Below are 26,390 nucleotides of genomic sequence, written 5' to 3'. Positions count from 1 at the left end.
TGCCTGTCTGCCTCAGAGGAGTGTGGGTTAAGGATATAGGGGCACTGCCATCACCTCTGCCCCTGCCTCCAGGCCTTCCTCAGTCTCTCTTGTGGTTCCGCTGTATAGATAGATAGATATATAATTTGTGTGTAGATATATATATGTATTCTTTATGTTTTTTTTTTTTTTTTGCAGTTTTTCTAAAGTGCCAGAAACAAGATTTGTGGGAATTTTTAGTGATTTTTTTTTTTTTTTTTTTTGCATTTTTCCCTGTTTGAAACTTTTTCCCCCCTTAAAAATTGGAACTTGGTACATTCAGTAGGAAATTCATCACTCAGGCTGTGGCCAAGACCAATAAAAGTGCAAAGAGACAGAGGAGGAATGAAGGAGACTCCTCTATGGTTAACATTCAGGGAGCCTGTCTAAAACCTCCCCCTTTGTATATGCTGGGAGGGTATGAGGGGCAGGAGAATGGTCCTGGCCCTCCCTAAAATCACCTCCCTCCAAAAGCCATGATCTTGCCCTCGGCAGTGATTGCTGCTAGGGCAGCCATTTTGGCCCCAAAAAACAGTAGCTGGGGAAAAGGCTGCCATTTTGATGACAGCAACTTTTCCTTTTAAAACTGCACTCCTCTAATTCCCATTTGTCAAATTTGCTCCCCCAAACTGGCTCTCCCCTTGTGAGCTATTTTTTGGGGGGAGGTGGGTGGGATGGGAAATGTTTATCCAATCACAGAGCAGGCAAGCCCAGTTTTCAAAGAGCATTAGGAACAAACATTTCTTCATCTCCCCCACTGGAAGGAAATACAGGGACCCCTGACCAGGGTTAACTAGTGCAAATTAGGGATTAGGGACTATTTAAAGTCCCTGTACCCCATCCCTAGGCTGGGATCTTTGGGTGTGGGGAACTGAGTCAAAGATGGGGTGTAAGGTGCTATTTTGGAGGGAAAGTTGGTGGGAATACCCCAAAGCCCACCAGAAGAGTAGAATGGTTCCCCCCAAACCATTTGGAGTGACTGGTGAGGGGAGTGACACTGGGAAGACGGGAATACAGGTAAGGATCAAGGTCATGTGCAAATCCTGGGCTTACCCACCCATCCGACCCCTATTGTTTTTCTGGCTATTTGGTCTAGTCTGGGAGACACCATCAGGAAAAAAACAGGGATAAAGTAGATTCCCTTCTCCATCCCATAAGGAGTTCTTCCCTCCTGGCCCCCAAATCTGGTTTAGCCCAGAAGAGGCCATATGTAGAAGCAGAAAGAGGTGTGATCTGCTCACCTCTTTTGCCTTGGAAGAATCTGGAGCTCACTGGATTTGGGTGTCAAGATAGGGCCAATATTTCCCTGCCCTGGACTGGGAAAGTACTCAGCCATGGAACAGGCAGGCCAGAGGGGCAGCCCTCCCCTAAACCTCCTGGACCTGGGTTGGGAGAGGCCATCTCTGAAGTCCAGCAATATGGGGAGGAACATGGAAGATCCAAAGGCATGAAAGCCAAGGAAGGCGTCTTGATGCAAGGGAAACAGGGATTTGGAGACCCACGCTTGGGAAGGATGGAACCCAAAACCATGCTCCCAGGTGGGTGGGGTCAGGTATCACAATGGTCTGGTCCAGGCCCTGGGCCACAAAGAATGGAATGTGCTAGGAAGCATCTGGAAAGGGCTTAGAGAAAGCTTCAGAACAAGTGGGGGTCATCAGGTGAGAGAGATGGTTTCCCCCTAGGTTTACGAATCGGGGAGCAGGTTAGACATTCAGAGCTGGTGGGGGCTGTGAGTAGAGATTCAGGTTAAGTATATTGCTCAGTTGCCCCAAGGGCTGGAGAAGGGGGGAAGCTGGCCCTGCCCCTCATGGAGGCCATTCCCTGGAGGAAGACTGAGAGGGGAATCACGAAAGATCCCTTCCCAGGAGATGGGAAAACTACAATCTCACACAAAGCAGCCTGACCCCTGAGCTCCAGGGGCCCCCAAGTCCCTGCACAAGAGTGTGGAGGGGCTCCCAAGGGGCAGGGAGGCCAGGGAGCTGGTAGTGGTGGAGGGTTCAGGGAGGGTGGCATCTGGTGAAAGGGGGATTGAGCCCCAGGATTCACCCCACATCACCCTTCTGGGTTCTCTCAACCCCTGCCCTTTCCCCTTCTCCCTTAGGGGGAATTGGTGGAGGAAGAGTTGGGGCAGGTGGTGTTGGCGGGGTAGGGGGTGCTGCTTGAGGATTCACTGCGTAGCCAAAGACCCCCGGTAGGAAGGGAAGGGCCCCCCCACCCTTCTCATCAGGTAGGACCATGTTGAGAGCAACCGGGAGAGCGGCCAAGTTACTGAAGTTGTAAGGGTAGGCGGCAAGGAGCTGGGGGCCGTAGACGAGCGGGTAGGGCTCAGGGTAGAAAGTAACTTTGGCAGCCCCTATCCCCTCCATCCGGTCCCCGTCACCAGCCCCCACTGGCCCTTCACCCCCAGATTTTCCCCTGCCACCACCAGGTTCCCGGCCACTCCCAATCAAAGCCAGTGGAAATTCCTGCACAGGTGGGTATGGGTAGCTGCCCCCACCTGCCACCACTGGGGGCTCCTCACCCCCTGAGATGACGGGGTCCTGGAGTGAGGCAGTCTCGGAAGCTTCCTCAGCAGCAGTGCTCCCACTGCCTGCCTCACCGCTGGAGGAGGAGACTTGCATCTCTTGGGGGGCTTCCTCCTTGACATTCCCGGGCCTGGTGCCGGCACTGCCCTTGGAATAGGCAATGACAGGGGTGGGGGTACCCCCGGGCCGCTCAGCAGCATGCCTCTGCCCGTGGCGGCTCAGGGCAGCTGCAGTCTTACACACCTTGGCGCAGTGGGGGCAGGTGAATCGGGTGGAGGGCCTTCGTCCGGTGCGGGAGCTGTGGGAGCCACCGCCGTGGGCCTCTTGGTGCTTTCGTAGCTTTCTCAGGGTGGCGAAGGTCTGGGCACAGTCGCCGCAGCGGTGCCTCCGCTCTGTACGGGCACGCCCCCCTGGGCTCTCAGCCGCTGGGGTGTCCTCCCAGCTCCTCCTTTCCAGCTTCTGCCTCCAGCGTGGTGGCCTGCGGCTTCGGGGCAGCCCCCCGCCCCCAGCACTGGCGCCTCCCGCAGCTCCAGCCTTGCGCTTAGGCTTGTAGGAATAGTAGGGCCTCCAGAGCTGGTCCTCCCCACCAGCCTTGGACTCCTCCTCCTCCTCCTCGTCCTCTTCCTCCTCGTCCTCTTCGTCCTCCTCACTCTCCTCCATCTCCTCTCCGCTCAGCTCCCCAGGACGCAGGTCAGTCTCTGAGATGCGGCGCTTGACAATGGCCTCCTCACCAATTCGCACAGTGATCTGACACAGTGGAGGTGGAGCCTGCAGCTGAGAGGGGCCCCGGCCAGCCCCTGCAGGGAGACCCCCGCCTCCACCCATCCCACCCACGGGCTTGGCTGTGTAAGTCAGAGTCCTTCCAGCCCGTGGATTCCGGCCCTTGGCCTCCTCCGTGGTGGTAGCTGTGGCTGGGCCTGCGGCGGTGGCTGGGCTGACCGCTGTGGCTGGGCTGGTGGGCGTGGCTGCAGGCTCAGTGGGAGGAGGTGGGTACTCTCGTTTCTTGGGTGGCCTTGGGGGCGCAGTGTAAGTGATAACAGAGGCGGCTTGGGACCCTCCTGTGCTGGTCGTCCCACTCCCCGCTCCACCACTGCTGCTGCCCCCATGGACAATGACAGAGGGGGCTGGGTGAGCAAAAGTGATGACTGAGGGTGGAGGGCCAGGCTCTGGGGCAGGCGGGGGCCCTGGCGGTGGGCTGGCTGGCATTGCCACTGGGGCCGGTGTGTTGAGGCTTGGAGAAAGAGGGGCCTCTGGGGCTCCCTGGCTGTAGGTCTTGTAGGGCCGCTTGGCTGCCCGCATGGGGAGCAGGCGGTAGAGCTTGAGAGTATTAAGCTTGGGCTTGTAGCCTCCATTGGGTGTCTTCTCACTGGCGAGGAGGCCCGGGCTAATGCCATGGAAAGCTCGCTGGTGCGTCTTCAGGTTATAATAAGTAACAAAGGTCTCCCAACAGAAGATGCACTGGTACCTGGTCAGGACAGCAGGGAACAGGGCAGGAACACAGCCACTTGAGTCAAGGGCCCTGAAGCCTCCCAGGTCCTCCTCTGCCCTCCGCTCAAACCTGTGGCTCCCGCAGCCATCTGCTCACCCTGCTGGTGCTGCCTGCCTCACCAGGACAGCCTCAGTGAGGAGCGCGCATCCGAACTCAGCGCCTCCACCGGCTGTTCCATCTGGGACTCAGCCTAACTCACAGAGCCTTCTTCTGAAGCCCAAATGACAGAATGGGGGAAACACCTTACAAACAGGGACACAGTGTGGAAACAAGTCTGCTCTGAATAGTCAACTACTGCTGGACATGCCTGTGTCTCTGCAGTCCTTTCTCGTGAGGGCAACTTTCTCTTTCCCTCTAGGCTTTCCCCATAGCAGCAAGCCAGGACATGGCACAAAGAGGCGCTAATAAACCTCAGCTGAAGGAACTGGGGCTGGAGGAAGGCAGACGGGCGAGTGGTGGTGAGCAGGGACCAGTATCAGGATGTTTTATTTTCCTTTTAAAATTGTTTGTAGGGCTGGGCACGATGGTTCACGCATTTAATCCCAGCTCTTTGGGAGGCCGAGGCAGGTGGATCACAAGGTCAGGAGTTCAAGTCCAGCCTGGCCAAGATGGTGAAACCCCTGTCTTTATTAAAAATATAAAAATTGGCCGGGCGCGGTGGCTCATGCTTGTAATCCCAGCACTTTGGGAGGCCGAGGTGGGTGGATCACGAGGTCAAGAGATCAAGACCATCCTGGTCAACATGGTGAAACCCCGTCTCTACTAAAAATACAAAAAATTAGCTGGGCATGGTGGCGCGTGCCTGTAATCCCAGCTACTCAGGAGGCTGAGACAGGAGAATTGCCTGAACCCAGGAGGCGGAGGTTGCAGTGAGCCAAGATCGCGCCATTGCACTCTAGCCTGGGTAACAAGAGCGAGACTCCGTCTCAAAAAAAAAAAAAAATATATATATATATATATATATATAAATTAGCTGGGCATGGTGGCGGGTGCCTGTAATCCCAGCTACTTGGGAGGCTAAGCCAGAGAATCGCTTGAACCTGGGTTGGGGTAGAGGTTGCAGTGAGCCAAGATTGTGCCACTGCACCCCAGCCTGGGCAACAGAGTGAGACTCCATCTAAAAAAAAAAAAAAGGCTGGGCACAGTGGCTCATGCCTTAATGCCAGCACTTTGGGAGGTTGAGGCACATGGATCACAAGGTCAGGAGATCGAGACCATCCTAGCTAACACAGTGAAAACCTGTCTCTACTAAAAATACAAAAAATTAGCCAGGCGTGGTGGTGCACACCTGTAGTCCCAGCTACTTGGGAGACTGAGGCAGGAGAATCGCTTGAACCTGGGAGGTGGAGGTTGTGGTGAGCCAAGATCACGCCACTACACCCCAGCCTGGGCAACAAAGTGAGACTCTGTCTCAAAAATAAAATAAAATAAAATTGTTTATAGAGGCCAGGCGCAGTGGCTCACCACTATAATCCCAGCATTTTGAGAGGCTGAGGCTGGTGGATCACCTGAGGTCAGGAGTTCAAGAAGAGCCTGGCTAACATGGTGAAACCCGCTCTACTAAAAATACAAAAATTAAGGCCAGGCACAGTGGCTCACGCCTGTAATCCCGGCACTTTGGGAGGCTGAGGCTGGTGGATCACCTGAGGACAGAAGTTCTAGACCAGCCTGACCAACATGGTGAAACGCCAACTAAAAATACAAAAAAAAAATTAGCTGGGCATGGTGTTGGGCGCCTGTAATCCCAACTACTTGAGAGGCTAAGGCAGGAGAATTGCTTGAACCTGGAGGCAGAGGTTGCAGTGAGCTGAGATCATGCCATTGCACTCCAGCCTGGGTGACAAAGCAAGACTCCATCTCTCAAAAAAAAAAAAAAACAGGCCTGGTGCAGTGGCTCATGCCTGTAATCTCAGCACTTTGGGAGGCCGAGGCGGGCAGATCACCTGAGGCCAGGAGTTCCAGACAAGCCTGGCCAACATGGTGAAACCCTGTCTCCACTAAAAATACAAAAATTAGCCAGGCATGATGGTGGGAACAAAACTCTGTCTCAAAACAAACAAACAAAAAACAAAAATTAGCTGGGCGTGGTAGTGCATGCCTATAATCCCAGATACTCAACTTGAACCCAGGAGATGGAGGTTGCAGTGAGCTGAGATCGAATTTCTCTAGCCTGGGGACAGAGTGAGACTCCAGCTTAAAAAAAAAAAAAAAATGTCAGGCATAGTGACTCACACCTGTAATCCCAGCATTTTGGGAGGCTGAGGCGGGAGGATCACCTGAGATTGGGAGTTCGAGACCAGCCTGACCAACATGGAGAAACCTCGTCTCTACTAAAAATACAAGATTAGCCAGGTGTAGTGGCACATGCCTGTTATCCCAGTTACTCGGGAGGCTGAGGCAGAGAATCGCTTGAACACAGGAGGCAGAGGTTGCAGCGAGCCAAGATCATGCCATTGCACTCTAGGCTGGACAACAAGAGCAAAACTCTGTCTCAAAAAAAAACATTGTAGAGATGGGGTCTCTGTGTTGTCCAGGCTCATCTCAAACTCCTGGTCTCAAGCAGTCCTCCCACCTCAGCCTCCCAAAGTGCTGGGATTACTGCAGCTGGCCTAGTCTCAGGATAACTTTCTGGGCCCCAAGCCCCGCCCATTGCCACCGTAGTCCTGGTGATCTCTGAGTTCTGGCCAAGGCTGTTCCCCCATCACCCTGGACTACTCACCTGCGCTCCCCAGTGTGCCACACCTCATGCTTAGTGCGGTACTCTGCCAGGGCGAACACCTTCTCGCAGTAGCGGCAGGGGTACTTCCTCCGCCATGAGTGTACGTTGCTATGCCTCTTGAGACTGGACAGGGTCACATAGGAACGCTCACAGGCCGCGCACACATACAGCACGTGGCCACCCACCACCTTCACCACGTGCTCGGGGCCCCCTCGGAAGCCCACTGGTGGAGGCAGGGCTGAGGCATCCACCCCTGCAGGACCACCAGGGCCAGCGCCCCCGGCACCCAGCCCTGTAGACCCCCGAGTGCTGGCCCCCCGTCGGCACTGGGCCTCATGGGTCTGCAGCCGTTTGGGATGGATGAAGCTTTTTCCACACTGGGGGCAGGGAAGGGGCCGCCGGGGCAGGGGGCACTGCAAGTCAGGGGCCTGGACCTCAGCCCTGTCACCCTCCCACTCCCCAGCTGGCCGGGGCCCCGGCCCAAAGTTGTCCTCTTCAGGCTGCGAGGTGTCCATGGGGGCTGGGGTAGGAGGTACCCAGGCATCACCTCCCTCCCCCAGGCCCTGAAGGCGAGAGATGCCCAGACGGCGCCCCAAAGCTCCGATCTCTGCTACAGCTGCCCCGTCCCCTCCACCGCCAGGCAGCGCGAGCCGGGCGCTATAGATGAAGTTGAGGACATCAGAAAATGCAGCTGCTGGGACCCCTGGCAGCTCTAGGACCCGAGGTGGGGATGAAGCAGGGGGAGAGGCTGGAGGGGGAGAGGAAGAGGAAGAGGAGGAAGAGGAGGAAGCAGAGGAGGAGGAAGAGGAAGAAGATGAGGAAGAGGAGGAGGAGGAAGAGGCAGCTGTGGTGGTAGCAGGGTTGGGTGCTGAGCCCCCAGTGGCTGGTGGGAGGGGCAGCGGGGCTGAAGTGAGCAGGGCCTCTCTGAAGAAGGGACTTGAAGCAGCTAGGACGCTGCGGTGAGCAGGGAACTTGGTGTCTCCGGCTATGAGGGTGACGTCACAGAAGAGGCCACGGAGCCGCTGTTCATTGAGCTGGTGCAGGACAGCGGGAGCATGGGATGGGTCCGTCACCTCTGCAGGGGGGGGCATGGTGCCAGCCTAGACAGTGAAAGAAGAGGCCGGGGAGAGTCTCAGAGGCTGGGCAGAGGGCAGGGGCTTCTAAGATCAGGCAGGGAGTGGGTTAGGGCTGCTAGTCAGAAATCAGTGGAAGGCTGAATCACTTCAGGTCACAGAAATCAGGGGTTGGCCCTTAGCCACCCAAGTCTGGCCAGCATCCAGGACCAGTATGTCTAACTCACCTCTGTATCTGGAAGATGCCAGAGATACCTCAGGTCATGGTGAAGGTCAAGGGGTCGTGACCTCTGAAGTCACAGACCAGGGAGGTCAGCGATGGAAACCTCTCCCATCGGAAGGAGGGGGAAGCCCCGCTACTCCTGAAAGCCATTTCACAGAACTCCCCAGCCTAGAAAAAATGGCCGCCCTGCTGGCCTGCTGCTTTGGGTCTAGTTTTTCCTCACTGCAGTCCTCTGAGCACGCTCTCACCTGAGAGTGCAGCCAACATGGAGTGGGACGGGGGGTGGCTCAGCGAGTCCCTTCTGCTGGGCCTCTTCCTTCTGTGGAGAAACAGAAACCATGTCAGGGGAACCCAGAGGAGGAGCCAGGAAAGGGTCCTCAGGGAGGGAAGTGGGAGGAAAAGCCCCCAGGAAGTGGGGAGGGTGCAGCACTGTGGCCAGAGAGGACACCCGGTCAGCCCAGACCCCTCCCCCGAGCCTCAATCAGGTTATTTGTTTAGCTGCATCCAATCAAACCTAGAAGGTCACGCAGATTATCACAAAGCCTCGTTCTGTGGACCCAGAGAAGTACAGCGACAAGATAATTTGCATATTCCCAATTCACCTCCAAACAATATAGCAGCATAGGTCCAGCCCACGCGTTCAGGGAAGTCTGTCACATCACTCTCAAGTCCCTTTGCCCCAATCTTCAGGGCTCAGAGAAGGTCAAAGATTTGCACATGGTCTTTTACCACAAGGGTCACATTTACATATCAAAATAATATGTGAGTTTCTTTTTAATTGAACCTAATTTGGTAGCTATGCAAATTAGGAGAGGACCTCCTCACATCCCACCAGCCTCATAAATCTTAGAGGGGGTTTCTGGCCCAGCTGCCAGGCAACCACTGAAGACCATTGACCCATACACAACTGCCAGCTTGCTCCAGTCTCTGGAGGGCACTGGAAAGGTCACAAGACGGGGAGGCCTGGTCCCATGCCTTACTCAGAGACTGATGCCCGAGGGATTTGGGCTGAAAAAGCAGCAGAATCACAACTCCGACATCACCTCTTGCTGGGAGACTCATCCAAAGGGAAGAGCAAGGCTGGGCACGGTGGGCTGGGCACGGTGGCTCACGCCTGTAATCCCAGCACTTTGGGAGGCCAAGGTGGGTGGATCACCTGACATCAGGAGTTCAAGACCAGCCTGGCCAACATGGTGAAAACCTGTCTCTACTAAAAACACAAAAAAATTAGGCTGGGCACAGTGGCTCACGCCTGTAATCCCAGCACTTTGGGAGGCCAAGGTGGGTGGATCACCTGACGTCAGGAGTTCAAGACCAGCCTGGCCAACATGGTGAAAACCTGTCTCTACTAAAAACACAAAAAAATTAGGCTGGGCACAGTGGCTCACGCCTGTAATCCCAGCACTTTGGGAGGCCAAGGTGGGTGGATCACCTGACGTCAGGAGTTCAAGACCAGCCTGGCCAACATGGTGAAAACCTGTCTCTACTAAAAATACAAAAAAATTAGCCAGGTGTGGTGGTGGGTGCCTGTAATCCCAGTTCCTCAGGAGGCTGAGAGGAGAATCGCTTGAACCTGGGAGGCGGAGGTTGCAGGGAGCTGAGGTCTCACCATTGTACTCCAGCCTGGGCAACGGGCCAAAACTGTCTCAAAAAAAAAAAAAAAAAAAAAATCGGCCGTGCTTGGTGGTTCATGCCTGTAATTCCAGCACTTTGGGAGGTCAACAAAGGTGGATCATGAGGTCAGGAGTTCAAGTCTAGCCTGACCAACATAGTGAAACCCCATCTCTATAAAAAATACAAAAAATTAGCTGGCCGTGGTGGCAGGCACCTGTAATCCCAGCTACTTGGGAAGCTGAGGCAGGAGAATCGCCTGAACCCAAGAGGCGGAGGTTGCAGTGAGCCAAGACTGCGGCATTGTACTCCAGCCCGGGGACAGTGTGAGACTCTGTTGAAAAAAAGAAAGAAGAAAGAAAGAGAGAGAGAGAAAGAAAGAAAAGGAAGGAAAAGGAAAGAAAGCGAGAGAAAGAAAGAGAGAGGGAGGGAGGGAGGGAGGAAGAAAGGAAGGAAGGAAAAACTGCTGTAAAAAAAAACAAAAACAAAAACAAAAAAAACAAAGCGAAGAGCCAGCAACTCAAAAGCAAGCTCAGGCTGTCAGCCACTCTGAGCGGCCACACCTCCGCTTTCCCCTGCAGGCACCATTAGGGCCTTGAGGACTCTTTTCAGTTCAATGTTTGAGTTCCAAAGCCATACAGAGACTTATCCAAAGTCACACAGAGCTGGTAATAACAGGCAGGACCTATTCAGAGATCCCGGCCTGCGACTTGAGCTCTCCAGACCCTCTCCTCCACCCTCCACAAAGCCCGGGAGCTATTGCCTAACTTTGAGGGTGTCCTTCCATATGCCCTGGGCCACACATATCTTCAGAGGTATCTGGCATCAGGAGTTCATACAATTCCCATCCCCTGAAAAAATAAACTCTTTCCCATTTATTACTCATACTATCTGGACTCACATTCCCCAGAATACTTTCCTGATACCTCTCCTAGATGGGAAGAAGGAAGATGGAAAACAGGGGTGATATTCCAAAGTTTTAACGACCCTATCTGCCAGGCACAGATCAGGTTCCAGGTCAAGTGTTACCCTGTCAGTTGGTAAATTTCAGATAGGTCAGTCACCCAGAGGAAGGGGCCTCACCGCATTCATGGGCAGGTGTTCAGGTCTCTCACTCCCTTCCATGATAACTACTGGTCCACTGGGACTCCAAGAGTCAGTGTTTTATTTGCATCACCTCATTTGTTCCTCATCACTATCCTGAAAGGTAGCAGTTAGCTTTCCCACTTTAAAATGACACTAGAGCTGGCATGGTGGCTCATGCCTGTAATCCCAGCACTTTGGGAGGCCAAAGCAGGCAGATCCTCTGAGATCAGGAGTTTTGAGACCAGCCTGGCCAACGTGGCGAAACCCTTAAAAAATACCAAAAAATGCTAAAAATACAAAAAATACTAAAAATACAAGAAAAACTAGCCAGGCGTGGTGATGGGCACCTGCAATCCAGCTACTTGGGAGGCTGAGGCAGGAGAATCGCCGGAACCCAGGAAGCAGAGGCCGCAGTGAGCCGAGATCGCACCACTGTACTCCAGCCCGGGTGACAGAGTGAGACTCTGTCTCAAAAAATAAAAATAGGCTGGACGTGGTGGCTCATGCCTGTAATCTCAGCACTTTGGGAGGCTGAGGCAGGCAGATCACAAGGTCAGGAGTTTGAGACCAGCCTAGCCAACATGATGAAACCCTGTCTCTACTAAAAATACAAAAGAAATTAGCCAGGTGTGGTGACAGGTTCCTGTAATCCCAGCTACTTAGGAGGGTGAGACAGGAGAATCGCTTGAACCCAGGAAAGTGGAGGTTGCAGTGAGCTGAGATCGAGCCATTGCATTCCAGCCTGGGCAACAAGAGTGAAACTTCGTCTCAAAAAATAAATAAATAAAATGACAAATTATGGCACATAGACTCTAGGTAGCTGGCCAAAGGACATATGACTGGCTAGCAGTAGAGCTGGGATCTGATCCCAGTAAGTTTGGCTCCAAAGCCTGTGTTCCTGATGACTTCACCATATATCAATGAAGGACATGTTTATGGCACCCACTAGGGCATGAATAGCCTACCTGCCACCTTTTTGAAAATTAGGAAAAAGGCTATTTTCTCCAGGAGGTAGCAGCCCTGTGTAGGTGAGCAAAGTCAAGGTTTGCTTCCAGCCCTCAATCACCCCATTGGGTGGGCCTGCCCTCCTGCAAAACCATATGGGGTGGTCTTGGTGCCTGTGCATGTGTCACTGCCACACAGTACTTGGACAAGGCCTGTCAGGGCTTTTTTTTGTTTTTGAGATGGAGTCTTGATCTGTCGCCAGGCTGGAGTGCAGCAGCGCAATCTCAGCTCACTGCAATCTCTGCCTCCCGTGTTCAGGCTATTCTCCTGCCTCAGCCTCCCGAGTTCAAGCTATTCTCCTGCCTCAGCCTCCCAAGTAGCTGGGATTACAGGTGCATGCCACCATACTCAGCTAATTTTTATTTTTATTTTTATTTTTAGTAGAAACAGGGTTTCACCATGTTGGCCAGGATGGTCTTGATCTCCTGACCTCGTAATCTGTCCACCTCAGCCTCCCAAAGTGCTGGGATTACAGGTGTGAGCCACTGCACCCAGCCAGGGCTTCTTAGAACCAGACACTCAACGCTGGACTGGCCCTTGGAGATAACACAGAATCACTGCCATCATGTTCTCTGTAGCTGCCATTTATGAAAAAAAAACTTTTTTTGAGACAACGTTTCACTCTGTTGCTCAAGCTGGAGTGCAGTGGTGCAAACATGGCTCCCTGTAGCCTCAACCTCCCAGGCTCAAATGATCCTCCTGCCTCAGCCTCCTGAGTAGCTGGGACCACAGGCATATGCTACAATACCTGGCTAATTTATTTATCTACTTTTGTAGAGACGGGATCCTGTCATGTTGCCCAGGCTTGAAATACTTATCATGTGCAAAGTATAATGCTAAGCATTTTATCTGCATCATCTCATTTCAACACTCAAAATGGCCTCTGTGAGGCAACAGGCTTAAAGAAATCAAATACTCTAAACTCCTCCCTTTCAGGTAGAGGGAAAGTAGTGATGGGGAGATTTGCTTCTGGGTTTGTTGCTAGCCAACCCAGCAGCTTGCACGCAGCTTGAACTAAACTACTCTTTCACTGGCTACTGCCCTTTAAGGCCTTTTAGGAAGTGGAAAAGACTAGCTGTGTGACCCCGGGCAGGTTACTTAACCTCTCTGTATCTGTTTCCTTGTCCTTAAGGAGGGGACGATTAACAGTTCCTGCTTTGTGCAGTTGCTGTAAAGATTAAGTGAGCTAACAACTGGCAATACCTAGTTCATAGAACTCAGTCCTGGAAAATGGTAGGGAGAAGTAGTGAAGAAAAAAAGGCAGAAATTGGGCTTCATGATAGGTTTGGTGGCTCTGTGACTTTCTTTTTTTTTTTTTTTTTGAGACGGAGTCTTGTTCTGTCACCCAGGCTGGAGAGCGGTGGCTCAATCTTGGTTCACTGCAACCTCTGCCTCCCAGGCTCAAGCAACTCTCCTGCCTCAGCCTCCTGAGTACGTGGGATTATAGGCACACGCCCCCATGCCCAGCTAATTTCTGTTATCTTTTTAGTAGAGATAGGGTTTCTCCTAAAAAGATACAAAGTACAAGACCAGCCAGGCTGGTCTTGAACTCCTGACTTCAAGTGATCCGTCGCCTCAGTCTCCCAAAGTGCTGGGATTACAGGTGTGAGCCACCTTGAATGGCCTTTTTTTTTTTTTGAGATGGATTCTCATTCTGTCGCCCAGGCTGGAGTGCAGTGGCATGATCTTGACTCACTGCAATCTCTGCCTCCCAGGTTCAGATGATTCTTCTGCCTCAGTCCCCTGAGTAGCTGGGAGTACAGGTGCCCGCCACCACACCTGGCTAATTTTTTTGTAATTTTCTTTTTTTAAGACAGAGTTTTGCTCTGTTGCCCAGGCTGGAGTGCAATGGCGTGATCTCCACTCACTACAACCTCTGCCTCCTGGATTCAAGCGATTCTCCTGCCTCAGCCTCCAGAGTAGCTGGGATTAGAGGTGTGCACCACCATGCCCGGCTACTTTTTTTGTATTTTTAGTAGAGACAGGGTTTTACCATGTTGGCCAGGCTGGTCTCAAACTCCTGACCTCCTGATCTACCTGCCTTGGCCTCCCAAAGTGCTAGGATTACAGGCATGAGCCACCGTGCCTGGCCACTTTTTTTTTTTTTTTTTTGTATTTTTAGTAGAGGTTGTTTCACCATGCTGGCCAGGCTGGTTTTGAACTCCTGACCACAAGTGATCTGCCCGCCTCTGCCTCTCCAAATGCTAGGATTACAAGTGTGAGCCACCATGGCTGGCCATTCTTTCTTCTTTTTATTTTTGAGACAGTCTCACTCCACCGCCCACGTTGGAGTGCAGCGGCACAATCATAGTTCATTGCAGACTCCACCTTCCAGGCTCTGGTGACCTCCCACCTCAGCGTCCCTAGTAGTTGGGACCACAGGTGCACACCACAATGCCAAGTCAATTTAGTTTTTATTTTTAGTAGAGATCGGATCTCCCTTTGTTGGTCAGGCTGGTCTCGAACTCCTGGGCTCAAGTGATCCTTCTGCCTTGGCCTCCCAAAGTGCTAGGATTACATGCATGAGCCACTGAACCTGGCCCAACTGTTTCTCTCTGGGTTTTTTTTTTGGGATGAAGTGTAGCTCTGTCACCCAGGCTAGAGTGCAGTGGCACAATCTTGGTTCACTGCAACCTCTGCCTCCCTGTTCAAGTGATTCTCCTGCCTCAACCTCCCGAGTCACTGGGACTACATGTGCATACCAGCTAATTTTTGTATTTTGAATAGAGATAGGGTTTTACCATGTTGGCCAGACTGGTGTTGAACTCCTGACCTCAGGTGATCCCCTCGCCTCAGCCTCCCAAAGTACTGGGATTACAGATGCGAGCCACCACACCCAAGTCCAGCCAACAGTTTTTTTTTTTTTTTTTTTTTTTTAAGACAGGGTCTTGCTCTGTTTCCCAGGCTGGAGTGAGTGGCAGGATTGCAGCTCAAGTAATCCTCTCACCTCTTAGCTTTCTGAGTAGCTGGGACTACAGGTACCTGCCACCATTACCAGCTAATTTTTGTATTTTTTGTAGAGACAAGGTTTCACCATGTTCCCGAGGGCTGGTCTTGAATTCTTGGCCCAAGCAATCTGCCCAGCTCAGCCTCCCAAAGTGCTGGGATTATGGTAGAGAGCCACCGCACCCAGCTCCTATTTCTCATTTATCTCTGGAATGTAAGCTCCAAGGGGTAAAAGGTAGGGATTTTGTTTTGTTTTGTTTTTGAGATGGCATCTCACTCTGTTGCCCAGGCTGGAGTGCAGTGGTGTGATCTTGGCTCACTGCAACCTCCGCCTCCTGGGTTCAAGCAATTCTCCTGCCTCAGTCTGCTAAGCAGCTGGGATTACAGGCACACGACACCACACCCAGGCAATTTTTGTATTCTTTTTTTTGAGTCAGTTTCACTCTGTCACCAGGCGCCAGGCTGGAGTGCAGTGGTGCAATCTCGGCTCAGTGCAACGTCCACCTCCCAGGTTCAAGCAATTCTCCTGCCTCAGCCTCCGAAGTAGCTGGAACTACAGGCAGGTGCCACCACGCAAAACTAATTTTTTGTATTTTTTAGTAGAGATGGGGTTTCACCATGTTGGCCTGGATGGTCTCGATCACTTGACCTCATGATCCACCTGCCTCGGCTTCCCAAAGTGCTGGAATTACAGGTGTGAGCCACTGTGGCCATTTTTTTTTTTTTTTTTTTTGACACAAGGTCTCACTTTGTCACCCAGGCTGAAGTGCAGTGGTGTGATCACAGCTCACTGCAGCCCTCACTTCCCCCAGGCTTAGGTGATTCTCTCATTTCAGCCTCCCAAGTAGCTGGGACTACAGGCATATGCCACCGTACCCAGCAAATCTTTTGTATTTTTTGTAGACATAGGGTTTTACCATGTTGCCCAGGTTGGTCTCGAACTCCTGGGATCAAGCAATTTACCACCTTGGACACCCAAAGCGCTGGGATTACAGGTATAAGCCACGGTGCCCAGCCAGGGGTAGGGAATTTTGTCTGCTTTGTTCATTGCAGTAACTCAAGTCCTTAGAATAGGGCCTAGCACATAATAGGTGGTAAAAGCAAAACAAAACAAAACAAAAAAACTGGTAAGTGAATGAACCTGTCCTTAAAGTCTGTCTGGAATCCATCCATCCTCAAAGGAGGAAGGCTTCATCTGTGCCGGACTGAGTTGGCCAGGAGATAGGGATGACAATTATAACTTTACCATGTCTGGACCAGGCACAGTGGCTCATGCCAAAAGTCCAGCACTTTGGGAGGCTGAGGCGGGCAGATCACTTAAGGTCAGGAGTTCCAGCCTGGCCAATATGATGAAACCCCGTCTGTACTAAAAATATAAGAATTAGCCAGGTGTGGTGGTGCACATCTGTAACCCCAGATACTCAGGTGGCTGAGGCAGGAGAATTAATTGCTTGAACCGGGGAGGCAGAGGTTGCAGCAAGCAGATATTGCACCACTGCATTCCAGCCTGGGCGACAGAGTGAGACTCTGCCTCAAAAAAAAAAAAGAAAGAAAAAGAAAAAAAAAAAGCCGGGCATGGTGGCTCACGCCTGTAATCTCAGCACTTTGTGAAGCCAAGGTGGGTGGATCACCTGAGGTCAGGAGTTCAAGACAAGCCTGGCCAACATGATGAAACCCCATCTCTACCGAAAATACAAAAATTAGCTGGGCATGGTGGTGGGCGCCTGTAATCCCACCTACTTGGGAGGATGAGGCAGGAGAATCACTTGAAACTGGAAGGTGGAGGTTGCAGTGAGCCAAGATTGTGTCACTGCACTCCAGCCTGGGTGAGAAGAGCAAAATTCCATCTAAAAAAAAATAAAAATGGCTGGGCGTGGTGGCTCAAGCCTGTAATCCTAGAACTTTGGGAGGCCGAGGTGGGCAGATCACCTGGGGTCAGGAGTTTGAGACCAGCCTGACCAACATGGTGAACCCCCCGTCTACTAAAAATACAAAAATTAGCCAGGCGTGGTGGCATATGCCTGTAATCCCAGCTACTCAGGAGGCTAAGGCAGGAGAATTGCTTGAACCTGGGAGGCAGAAGTTGCAGTGAGGATCATGCCATTGCACTCTAGCCTGGGCAACAAGAGTGAAACTCCATCTCAGGGGAAAAAAAAAAAAAGAAATAACCTGACCACTCTGGAGTCCTCACAATTTGCCTGATACTCTTCTTGGGGATTCACATGCATTGCCTAATTTAATTATATTCTCAGTATGGCCACCCACAGTAGGTATTTATATTATCCTGTTGCCCAGGCTGGAATGCAGTGGCATCATCTCTGCTCACCTCAACCTCTGTCTCCCAGGTTCAAGCAATTCTCCTGCCTCAGCCTCCCAAGTAATTGGGATTACAGGTGTGCACCACCACACCCAGCTAGGTTTCTTTTTCTGAGATGAAGTCTTGGTGTGTTACCCAGATTGGAGTGCAGTAGCACGACCTCGGCTCACTGCAACCTCCCTCCACCTCCTGGGTTCAAGTGATTCTCCTGCCTCAGCCTCTTGAGTAGCTGGGATTATAGGCGTGCGCCACCACACCTGTCTAATTTTTGTATTTTTAGTAGAGATGGGGTTTCGCCATGTTGGTTAGACTGGTCTCAAACTCCTGCTGTCAAGCAATCTACCTGCCTCAGCCTCCCAAAGTGCTGGGATTACAGGCACGAGCCACCTTGCCCGGCCTAGTTTTGTATTTTTAGTAGAGACGGGGTTTCTTGATGTTGGCCAGGCTGGTCTTGAACTCCTGACCTCAGGTGATCCACCCGCCTTGGCCTCCCAAAGTGCTGGGATAACAGGCGTGAGTCACCACGCCTGGCCATATTATTCTAATTTTACAGAAGAGGAAACCAAGGCTAAGAGAAGGATGTACCTTGCTCAAGGTCGCTCAACTTGTAAGTAGCAGTCAATATTCGAATCCAGGCCTGGCTGACCCCAGATGCTCAATCTTTCCCTCTGCCATACTGCTAGACCCGGCCCTGAAGGGGGCCTATACCCGCCAGCTGGTTACATAAACCACCACACAAGGTCTCACGTGCTAAGTGCTAAATGTGTCATGTCTGACTCCACCCTTTCCCTCGCTCCCACATCCAGCAGTCACCAAGTGTGGCTGAAACTGCGTCCGAGCTTGGGAACGGCTCCTGAAATCTTCCCTTCAATAGCTCAGGTCCTTGTTAACACTCACATGGTTCAAGGCTATGGCTTCCCAGTTATCCCCTGGCCTCCAGGCTTACCTTCCTCCTCCCGCAGATGGTCAACATCCCTAACCACAGCTCAGGACTATCTCTCCTAGGCTTGAAACCTCCACTAGTCCCCACTGATTCTAGAATAAAGTTCAGATTCTTCCACCAGGCAGTCAAGAGCTCTGGTCTAGCTCCAATCTTCCTTTTTAATCTTGCCTTGTGTTATTCTCTTCAAACACACAGTACTCAGTGTGAGCCAGGCATGGTGGCACGTACACATAGTCCTAGCTACTCAGGAGGCTGAGGCAAGATGATTGCTTGAGCCCAGGAATTGGAGTCCAGCTTGGGCAACATAGTGAGACCCATCTCTAAACAAACAAACGAAACCCCAGACACTCAGTGTGCTCTCCAGCCTCTACACATCCCACTCCTCCATGCCTTTGTCTGTGCTGGCTGTCCCACCAGAAATGCTCTTTCCCCAACCTTCTCAAAATCCCTCTGAAATGTTAAGATCTAACTCCAAGGCCACCTCCTCCTTAGCTCTCCCTGACCCACAAGATGAGGACAATCTCTCCTTCCTCTGACTCATCAATCTTTTGTGCCCCTATGGCCAGTATGCACCTTATACAGCAGCAGAGACTCAGGTTCTCATGCCACCAGCTGGGGCTCCGTGAGCATCCGGGTCTTCTGAAATGGATTGCCACAGATGCTAAGTTTCGCAGCAACTAGGGGAAGAGTGTTGGAGGGGGTTGCACAGAAAGGACCATCCACTGAATGCTCTGGAAGGCAGCAGAGTACATTAGTTAAGAGCACAAGCTCTGCCACCTGACTGCCTGGGTTCAAATACAGCTTCGCCTCTTACTAGCTAAGTGACTTGGGGCAAATTACTTAACTTCTCTGGGCCTCAGCTGCCTCACTTGAAAAAGGGAGGTGATTAGAGTGCCACTCACCATGCTGTTCTGACGACTAACTGAGTGGCCCCACATAAAAGCCCTGAGAACAGTGGCTGGTGCACAGTCAGTGCTAAGCAAGTGTGTGCTGCCATCATTATTAGCGAAGCCCTGAGAAGGGAATTCCCAGTCTTGATGGAGGGCTGACAGGGCTGACGGGGCTGGCACAGGCACAGCCCCCAGACTCTAGCCACTTTCCCAGTCCGTTTCCCAAGCGCTTTTGGATGATACGCAGGGCAGGCAATCAGCCCCCTTCAGATGAAGAACCGAGCTGCTTTCGGATAAAGTGCCAGTGAGGGAATGGTAAAGACGCCAGAACTCCTCAGCCCTAGGTCAGGGCTCCTTTCTCTGCACCAGGCCGTCACTGTGCACCTGTTGTGCAGGCTCCCACGGTGGCCACCCCCTCCCAGTCCCCCAGGTCAAAGAGCCTGTCCGCAGCGCCCTCCCTTCCCCCACGTACACACATCCAACCAGGCCGGGTACAGTAGATAGTGGTGTGCAGGCTTGGAATGCACTCGCACATACACCCCTACAGAAGGGCCCAGGCCCCAAAGGTGAGGAAAACCTGTTCTGAGGAATCTGCCTAGTGAGCGAATTCCGTCCCGAGGCCCTTCCACCGTCACAGGAGTGGGGCCCAGTGTGCGTCAGAGATACCCACAAGGCGGGCAGAGAGGGAGAGGGCGAAGCGGGAGGAGGCTGACAACTTCACGTTTCTTTTTTCCATTTTAGTGACAAGAGTCACACCCAGCCTTTACATAAACATGGCCAAGGAGCCGCTCTGTCTAAGCTGACTTCCCTTGCGGCCGCCCAGCCTCTCCTCCGGGTGACCCTGACATGACATGCTGGGTGGGCTGGTGAGGGGCACACACAGACCCTGCAAAGACTAGCTGGGTAACTCGACAACACCCATGCCTCCCCCGGCCGCCCTGCACTACCCTGCATTTATCTCTGGCCTTCCTCATACCATATCCCCCGGCAGCCCCACCGCCACTCAAGCACACAGACGGCAGGCACGCACACGCAGCCTGCTTGCGGCTGGCCTCCTGGGTCTGAGGCCCACACTGCCCTTGTCACGCCACCTCCCTCCTCACATGTGTTTTCTGACCAGCTTGCCTCCCAGCCCAGCAGCCCGGACAGGCTCCTACAAACAACGTCACAAAAGAATCCTGTGGAGAATGTTGCAAACACACAACCTTCCCCTTGCCTGGCTGCCCATGATTCCATAAACACAACTGGTGCATCCCACCCTGAGTCCCTGACACCAGCGCCAGCTGACCCACAGGCCCCTGAGACACACCCTGGGGTTCCTCACTCCCCTCAGGATCTTCTAGATCTGAGTTCTAGACGCGCAGCCCCCACCCAACTCGCTCATCACCGACACACAAACCTATCCATCGCCCTCTTCACCACTGGACCACACCTCAGCAGGGTCACAGAAATGAGACCCAGATGTGACGCCTTTTGACTCAAAGGCCCACAACCACCCCCTCCAAATGGGCACATACACTCTGCATCCTGGTACCCTCCGCAACACATACAGCATGCCAGCTCTGCAGAAAACAGTTCATAAACAGGTCATAGGTGCAGCACAAGACACACATGTGAGAAAACACATGCTGTAGGAAACACACAGCCCCACATCCAACAAACTCTGCACCCAGCGTCCTATGCCCAGCTCGGAATGCCCATCTGTCACCCAAAGCCACAGGGCTCGTCTTGTAATTCTGCCCCACAACACTGGACACCCTTCCTGGCTTTCTATCTCCATAGCCTAGGGAAGGCCCTACCCGGACCTTTGGCTGCCAGACCAGCAAACGGTGGTGCCCAGGAGAGGTTTACCTTGCCTCACCACACGGCACGAGACACAGGATCTCCAAGACTCACAGCCACAACCCTGCCCCGACGGCACGGCGGTTCCGGGGCCCCAGCTCGCCCTGCGCACCCTGCACACCCCAACTCTGGGGCGCTCGGCGGCCCACCCCTCCCCCTCTCTGCCTGGCTCCTACGCCATCGCCCTCCCAGCAGCTTGCAGCGCTTGCCCGGGCTCACACACGCCCCACCCCACCCCCAACCTGCCCCACGCGGGGGGGGGGGGACTAGGCTGCAGAATTAACCCTTCAAAAGGGGAGCGAGCGCCGCCCCTTCCACGGCCCCAGGCGATCGCGTCCCCCGGCCGCCGCTTGCTCGCTTGCTCGGACGCCATACCAGGGCCCCCTTAGTCGCCCCCCAGCGTCGTGCGCACCCGGGGGCGGGGCCAGGCTCAGCCCCCGACCCCTGCGCCCCCAGGTCAACCCCAAAGGAGAGCGGTCTGCGCGCGGGGCGCGGCCGGGGCTCCCGCGGCGCCGGGCAGCGGGGAGGGGGCCCGGTAGTTGGCTCCGGTCCGCCCTGGCCCTGCCCAGTTCGCCCCGGGGCCCACCTGACTGCGATGGCGCCGCGTCTGCCAGGCCCGGCTCATCACCGTGGCCGCCCCGGGCCGCTCCAGTTTCGCCCGCCTCCAGCTCCGGCTCCGGCTCCAGCTCCGGCCCCAGCCCCCCCAGCGCCTGGCCCCGGCCCGGCCCCGCCGCCGCCGCCGCCGCCGCCGCCGCTGACATCATCGGCTCCCCCCGCCCCGGTCCTACCCCCACCCCCACCCCCGGAAACAGTCCCCCCCCAGCGCCGCCGCCGCCGCCGAGAGGAGGCCGCCGCAGCGCAGCAGACGCCGACACAAAGCTCCGAGCGCCCGACGGCCTTCCCCGGGACTGATCCCCGGCAGGACACCGCGCCGCGCTGGGCCACCAGGCGGGTGGACACCGAGCAGGGCGCAAGACCACTGACCCCCAGGGAAAGGGCTCCCTCCGCCCTTCCCCTTGCACGCCCTTCACTCAGCAGTGCACACTGCTTGAAAGCATAACACACAGGCTCTCAGGGTGCAGAAATGACACGCCAGACTCATCATCAGGCCCAGTGGGATCCACAGACCCAGGGTCAGCACACTCAGAGGGCCAGCCCTGGATACACACACACACACCAGGAGTGCGCAGGGACGCTCAGCAGGCCGCAGACAAGGAAGGCCCTGGCCCCGAGTAAGGGGCACACATCAGCGACCACCAGCGCAAATGAACACACAAAGCTGGCTGGGTACTTTGTCCCCAGCAGCAGATAGATCCACATCTGTATACCTGAACGTAAATGCAGAGGCCTTGGTGTCGGCCTCTTGGGACAACATCAACGAAACACCAGGTGGAAGCACACACAGAGAAAACACATTCCTGAAACTCCAGAGGGACAATCCCAAGGACTCCTCCCTGGTGCTAGAAAATTTGAAACTCTGGAGATGGAGGAGCCAGGCTTCAGAGCTTCTTTCCTTAAAACCTCTCTCAAACAATGCAAAATATAAACAAACAAATTAATGTAAAGCCACAGAGCTAGCCATAAAAAGAATAAAAGAATCAGACAAACTTTGGAGTCATGGAGACATAGATAGAAAAGTAACAGAGTTGGGCTGGGCATGGCGGCTCACGCCTGGAATCCCAGCACTTTGGGAGGCCGAGGGGGTGGATCACTTGAGGTCAGGAGTTCCAGACCAGCTTGACCAACATGGTGAAACCCCGCCTCTACCAAACAAACAAACAAAAAAAAAACAAAATTAGTCAGGCATGGTGGTGCACGTTTGTAATCCCAGCTACTTGGGAGGCTGAGGCAGGAGAATCGCTTGAATCCAGGAGGCGGAGGCTGCAGTGAGCTGAGGTTGCACCATTGCACCAGCCTGGGCAACAAGGCAACAAGAGTGAAACTCCATCTAAGAAAAAAAAAAAAAAAAGGAGAGTGGGAAAATAGGCCTACTACCACCTTAGGAGGGTTCCAGGGAAGAACCCCACCCCCACTCCAACCAGGTCACACTGGCTGGAGTTCTGAGGGGCCCAGGCTCCCTGAGCCAGGAGGAGAGGAAGAAGTCCAAGGAAAGATGGTGAGTGTGGGAGCCAGGGGCCCAACACCCACTCCCTATAGCTCCTGGCTGCTCTGTTTCCCCTCCTTTCCTAAAACTTAGCTGTCAAAACTTAGCTGTCTCAGAGATAACCGCAAATGGAATTCATAAAGGTGTACCCAGATGTCTCTGGAACCTGTGGCATCACACAGATGCATGGCATCTGAGGCTGCCTCCCCTTCCTCAATCCAACAGAGCATCCTGGGTCCTTTTTCTCCTCCCAGGAACAACTTACCCAGAGAAACATGATGCTCCAGGACCGCTCACTCCCTGCCTCCTGCTCTAGGCCCATATGATTGCTGGAGGGCCCACCTCACTCATCTTCTAGGCCCTTTCTAGCTTCCAAGAGTTCCTTAGCAAAATAGCCAAACCCTCTACAGTCCCACAGGGTCCCAGACCCCCCTCCTAGCACCTGCCCTGCCCCAGGTCGCCTGGGCTGTGGCTGCCCTCATGCCTGAGCTCCTTTCTCCCTAACAGGCTGGCAGTCATCCCTGCTTCAAGCTGTCCGACTTCACACAGCCATCGCTGCCCTCCACTCCACCCACCTCCCCTCACACCAGCGCTGCCGGCCCCCTGATGCCACCAAGGGCTTGCTGGTGGCCCTGCTGGGTGTGGGCCTGCCTGCTGGTTGCATAGGCCTCTTTGCTCGTGTGGCTCACCAGGCTTCCCACCTGCCCTCGCTGGAGCTGCTCGCCTGTCAATGCCTCTTCCACCTTCCTATTGCCCTGCTACTTAAACTGCGTGGCAACCCACTTCTGGGACCTTCTGATGTCCGAGGCCGGGCCTGCCTCCATGCGCTGCTTAACGTCCTCAGCATTGGATGTGCCTACAGTGCCGTTCAGTTGGTGCCTTCTGGCAACGCTGCCACTGTTTGCAAAGGTTCTTCCACTGTCTGCTCCGCTCTCCTTGCTCTCTGCCTTGAGAGCCAGGGTCTCAGTGGCTACGACTGGTGTGGACTGCTGGGCAGCACACTAGGACTAATCATCATTGTGGGATCTGGACCAGGGACACTGCAGGAGGGGACCATGGGTGTCTACACCACCCTGGGTTATGTGCTGGCTTTCGTGGGAGGCCTGGCACTGTCCCTGGGGCTTCTGGACTACCATTCTCTGGACTTCCCCTCCTGCCTCCCAACAGTGGCCTTCCTGTTTGGCTTGGTGGGGCTGCTGGGCTCTGTGCCAAGCCTCTTTGTGCTGCAGTCCCCTGTGCTGCCCAGTGATCCCCTCAGTTGGGTTTGTGTGGGGGCAATAGGGTTGCTTGCCTTGGTCTCCGCGTGCATGAGCTACGCGGTCACCAAGGCCCACCCTGCCCTGGTGTGTGCTGTCCTGCACTCTGAGGTGGCGGTGGCCCTTATGCTGTAGTATTGTGTGCTCCATGAGACCGTGGCACCTTCCGACATCATCGGGGCAGGGGTTGTGCTGGGCAGCACTTCCATCATCACAGCCCGGAACCTCAGCTGTGAGAGGGAAGGGAAGGTGGAGGAGTGAGACAGAACTCGGGAGCCCGGGGGTTGGGAGGGACGGGGGCAAAGACTAAAGACAAACATGGGAGGACAAGTGACTGGAAAAGAACTGGTGTGAGAGAGGGATACCTGTCAGAGTCAAGGGTGACTTGGGGACTTGGTGGAGAGGGATGGTTAAAAACCCCATAAAACTGCATACTTCAACCATACCTCGGCTTTCTGTTGAAACTGCTCTCTATAACTGAAATGTGAATAAGTAATTAAGGACTGTAATTTCCACCCTACCCAGACAAAGTGTAAACAAATGCTAATCTTGACTTGTGTGAACCACTTAAGTAACAATCAGAATGTCAAAAAGTCCCCTGGCCCTCGGAGAGTCTGGAGCCCCTCACCCTCATCTTTGCCCAGGAATCCACTGGAATGTCCAGAGCCCCTCACCCTCATCTCTGCCCAGGAGGTGATTTACAGAATCCACTAGCCCTCAGAACATCTGAAACCCCTCACCCCGACCCCTGCCCCTCACTCTCACTCCCGAGGTGGTTTTACGGGTATAAAACGTCTTGACACCCTCCTTTTGGGGCCACGGGTTGGAGAGACGCGAGTCCTCCGTGGCCGCCAGCACTAAAGACCCTGCAATTTGGCATACTTTTGTATTGGTGTTGACTTTCTTTCTTTTTTTTTTTGAGACGGAGTTTCGCTCGTTACCCAGGCTGGAGTGCAATGGCGCGATCTGGGCTCACCGCAACCTCCGCCTCCTGGGTTCAGGCAATTTTCCTGCCTCAGCCTCCTGAGTAGCTGGGATTACAGGCACGCACCACCATGCCCAGCTAATTTTTTGTATTAGTAGAGACGGGGTTTCACCATGTTGACCAGGATGGTCTCGATCTCTTGACCTCGTGATCCACCTGCCTCAGCCTCCCAAAGTGCTGGGATTACAGGCTTGAGCCACCGCGCCCGGCTGGTGTTGACTTTCTATGCTCGGTCCAGTACAACACCTGGAACCCTGGGACCAAGGGATGTGGACTCCAGGCTGGGTCCCGGGAATCAGGGCATAACTAAGGGGTAAAGTCTGAGGAGCAGATCCAAGGGGCTGAGGCAGGCAGGCCGTGGGCTGCGGGGAGGACTTCACTCAGCAGCAAAGAGAAGAGCATTGGGGCTGGAGTGTTCCGGCAAAGACAGCCAGCAGCTGCGCTGGGGGAGGGGAGCGTGCCCCCCCACCTCTCCCCTCCCAGCGAAGGTTTCCTTTCCTCGTGCTTGTGCCCCACCTTGGGGTGGTGACGTGACATTGACATCAAACAAGGATTACTCTGAATGTGGCTGTGCAGTGGTGTCTCTGCTTTGGAGGGAGAGTGGAAGTCCTACGACTGTTCTCATTGGAGAATTCCTTGGGATCCCCGCCCCCCATTTTATTCCTGAAATATTCTACAAAGTGGAGGATTTCCTAATGTTCAGATGACTTGACCCTAAATCCCCCAGGACTTCTGTGGCCCGCCCCATGGCTAATCTGCTTTTCTCGGATTGTCGCTGTCCCGTGATATCTCCCGGACAGTGGCCAGGCTCCTTCCGGAGCCGGCCTCCGAGGTTAGGTCTCTTCGAGCGGTTCAGGCTATGGATCCAGGACCGTGGCTCAGTACAGCGCTACATTAGAGGCCAGGAGATGCCCACCCGTCTCTGGGGGCCGTTTGACAAATATCGGCTACTTCCGGACAAGCCACTGTCCCAGCCATCTTGATCTGTTCATGCATATTCAGCACGAGAACTGCATATTCATGAGCAACCGCCCTCCCCCGGGAGCCCACTCGGGAGGACCCGCCCCGCCCCGCCTCTATTACCGATTAGCAGAGCAGACCATTTTCCAGCTTGGGGGGGCTACGAGTAAGAGGCTTTTGCTGAAGATGAAACCGTGGTCCAAACTAGAATGAAAGCGGCCCAATTTTACCCTCGAGTCTTCAAACCTTAAGCCTCAGTGCAGAAGGGAGCGGCGAGGGGAGGCGATGGAATTAAAGAAAAAATTCCTCTCTGTCACTTCAAAAGGTCGCCCAACCAGCGAGTGGGGGAGGATCTACCACTCTGGATCGCACCCCGTGCGGGCCTGCGCAGGCAGCCC

The 26,390-nt window shown here is 54.0% G+C and overlaps 2 protein-coding genes across 10 annotated transcripts; one reads left to right on the top strand and one right to left on the bottom strand.

Annotated features, from left to right (window-relative positions):
- Nucleotides 1–148: 148 nt before the first annotated feature.
- ZBTB4 (zinc finger and BTB domain containing 4) lies at nucleotides 149–26,359 on the bottom strand. 9 transcript variants are annotated; one of them, XM_012457484.3, is made up of 5 exons: nucleotides 21,063–21,092; nucleotides 18,529–18,632; nucleotides 8,296–8,366; nucleotides 6,752–7,851; nucleotides 149–4,008 (listed from the first exon to the last, which is right to left on the bottom strand). In XM_012457484.3, the coding sequence occupies exons 4-5, from the start codon at nucleotides 7,840–7,842 to the stop codon at nucleotides 2,061–2,063; spliced, it is 3,039 nt and encodes a 1,012-aa protein (XP_012312907.2). In that variant the 5' UTR covers nucleotides 7,843–7,851; nucleotides 8,296–8,366; nucleotides 18,529–18,632; nucleotides 21,063–21,092; the 3' UTR covers nucleotides 149–2,060. The 9 variants fall into 9 exon arrangements, with proteins under 9 accessions (XP_012312907.2, XP_012312906.2, XP_012312904.2 ...); XM_012457483.2 differs by lacking the exons at nucleotides 18,529–18,632; nucleotides 21,063–21,092 and adding an exon at nucleotides 26,116–26,359; XM_012457481.3 differs by lacking the exons at nucleotides 18,529–18,632; nucleotides 21,063–21,092 and adding an exon at nucleotides 21,274–21,452.
- SLC35G6 (solute carrier family 35 member G6) lies at nucleotides 21,283–24,613 on the top strand. Its single transcript, XM_064378056.1, is given in 3 exon segments — nucleotides 21,283–21,657; nucleotides 23,299–23,365; nucleotides 23,368–24,613. Coding segments are annotated over 3 exon segments (1,383 nt in total). The 3' UTR covers nucleotides 24,309–24,613.
- Nucleotides 26,360–26,390: the final 31 nt, after the last annotated feature.

This window comes from Aotus nancymaae, unplaced genomic scaffold (assembly GCF_030222135.1).
Source record: "Aotus nancymaae isolate 86718 unplaced genomic scaffold, 86718_ANA_hifiasm-v0.15.2.pri h1tg000018l, whole genome shotgun sequence".
Classification (NCBI taxonomy): Eukaryota; Metazoa; Chordata; class Mammalia; order Primates; family Aotidae; genus Aotus; species Aotus nancymaae.
The sequence above is the reverse complement of the archived record's forward strand: the minus strand, read 5'-3'. Positions and strand labels throughout refer to the sequence as shown.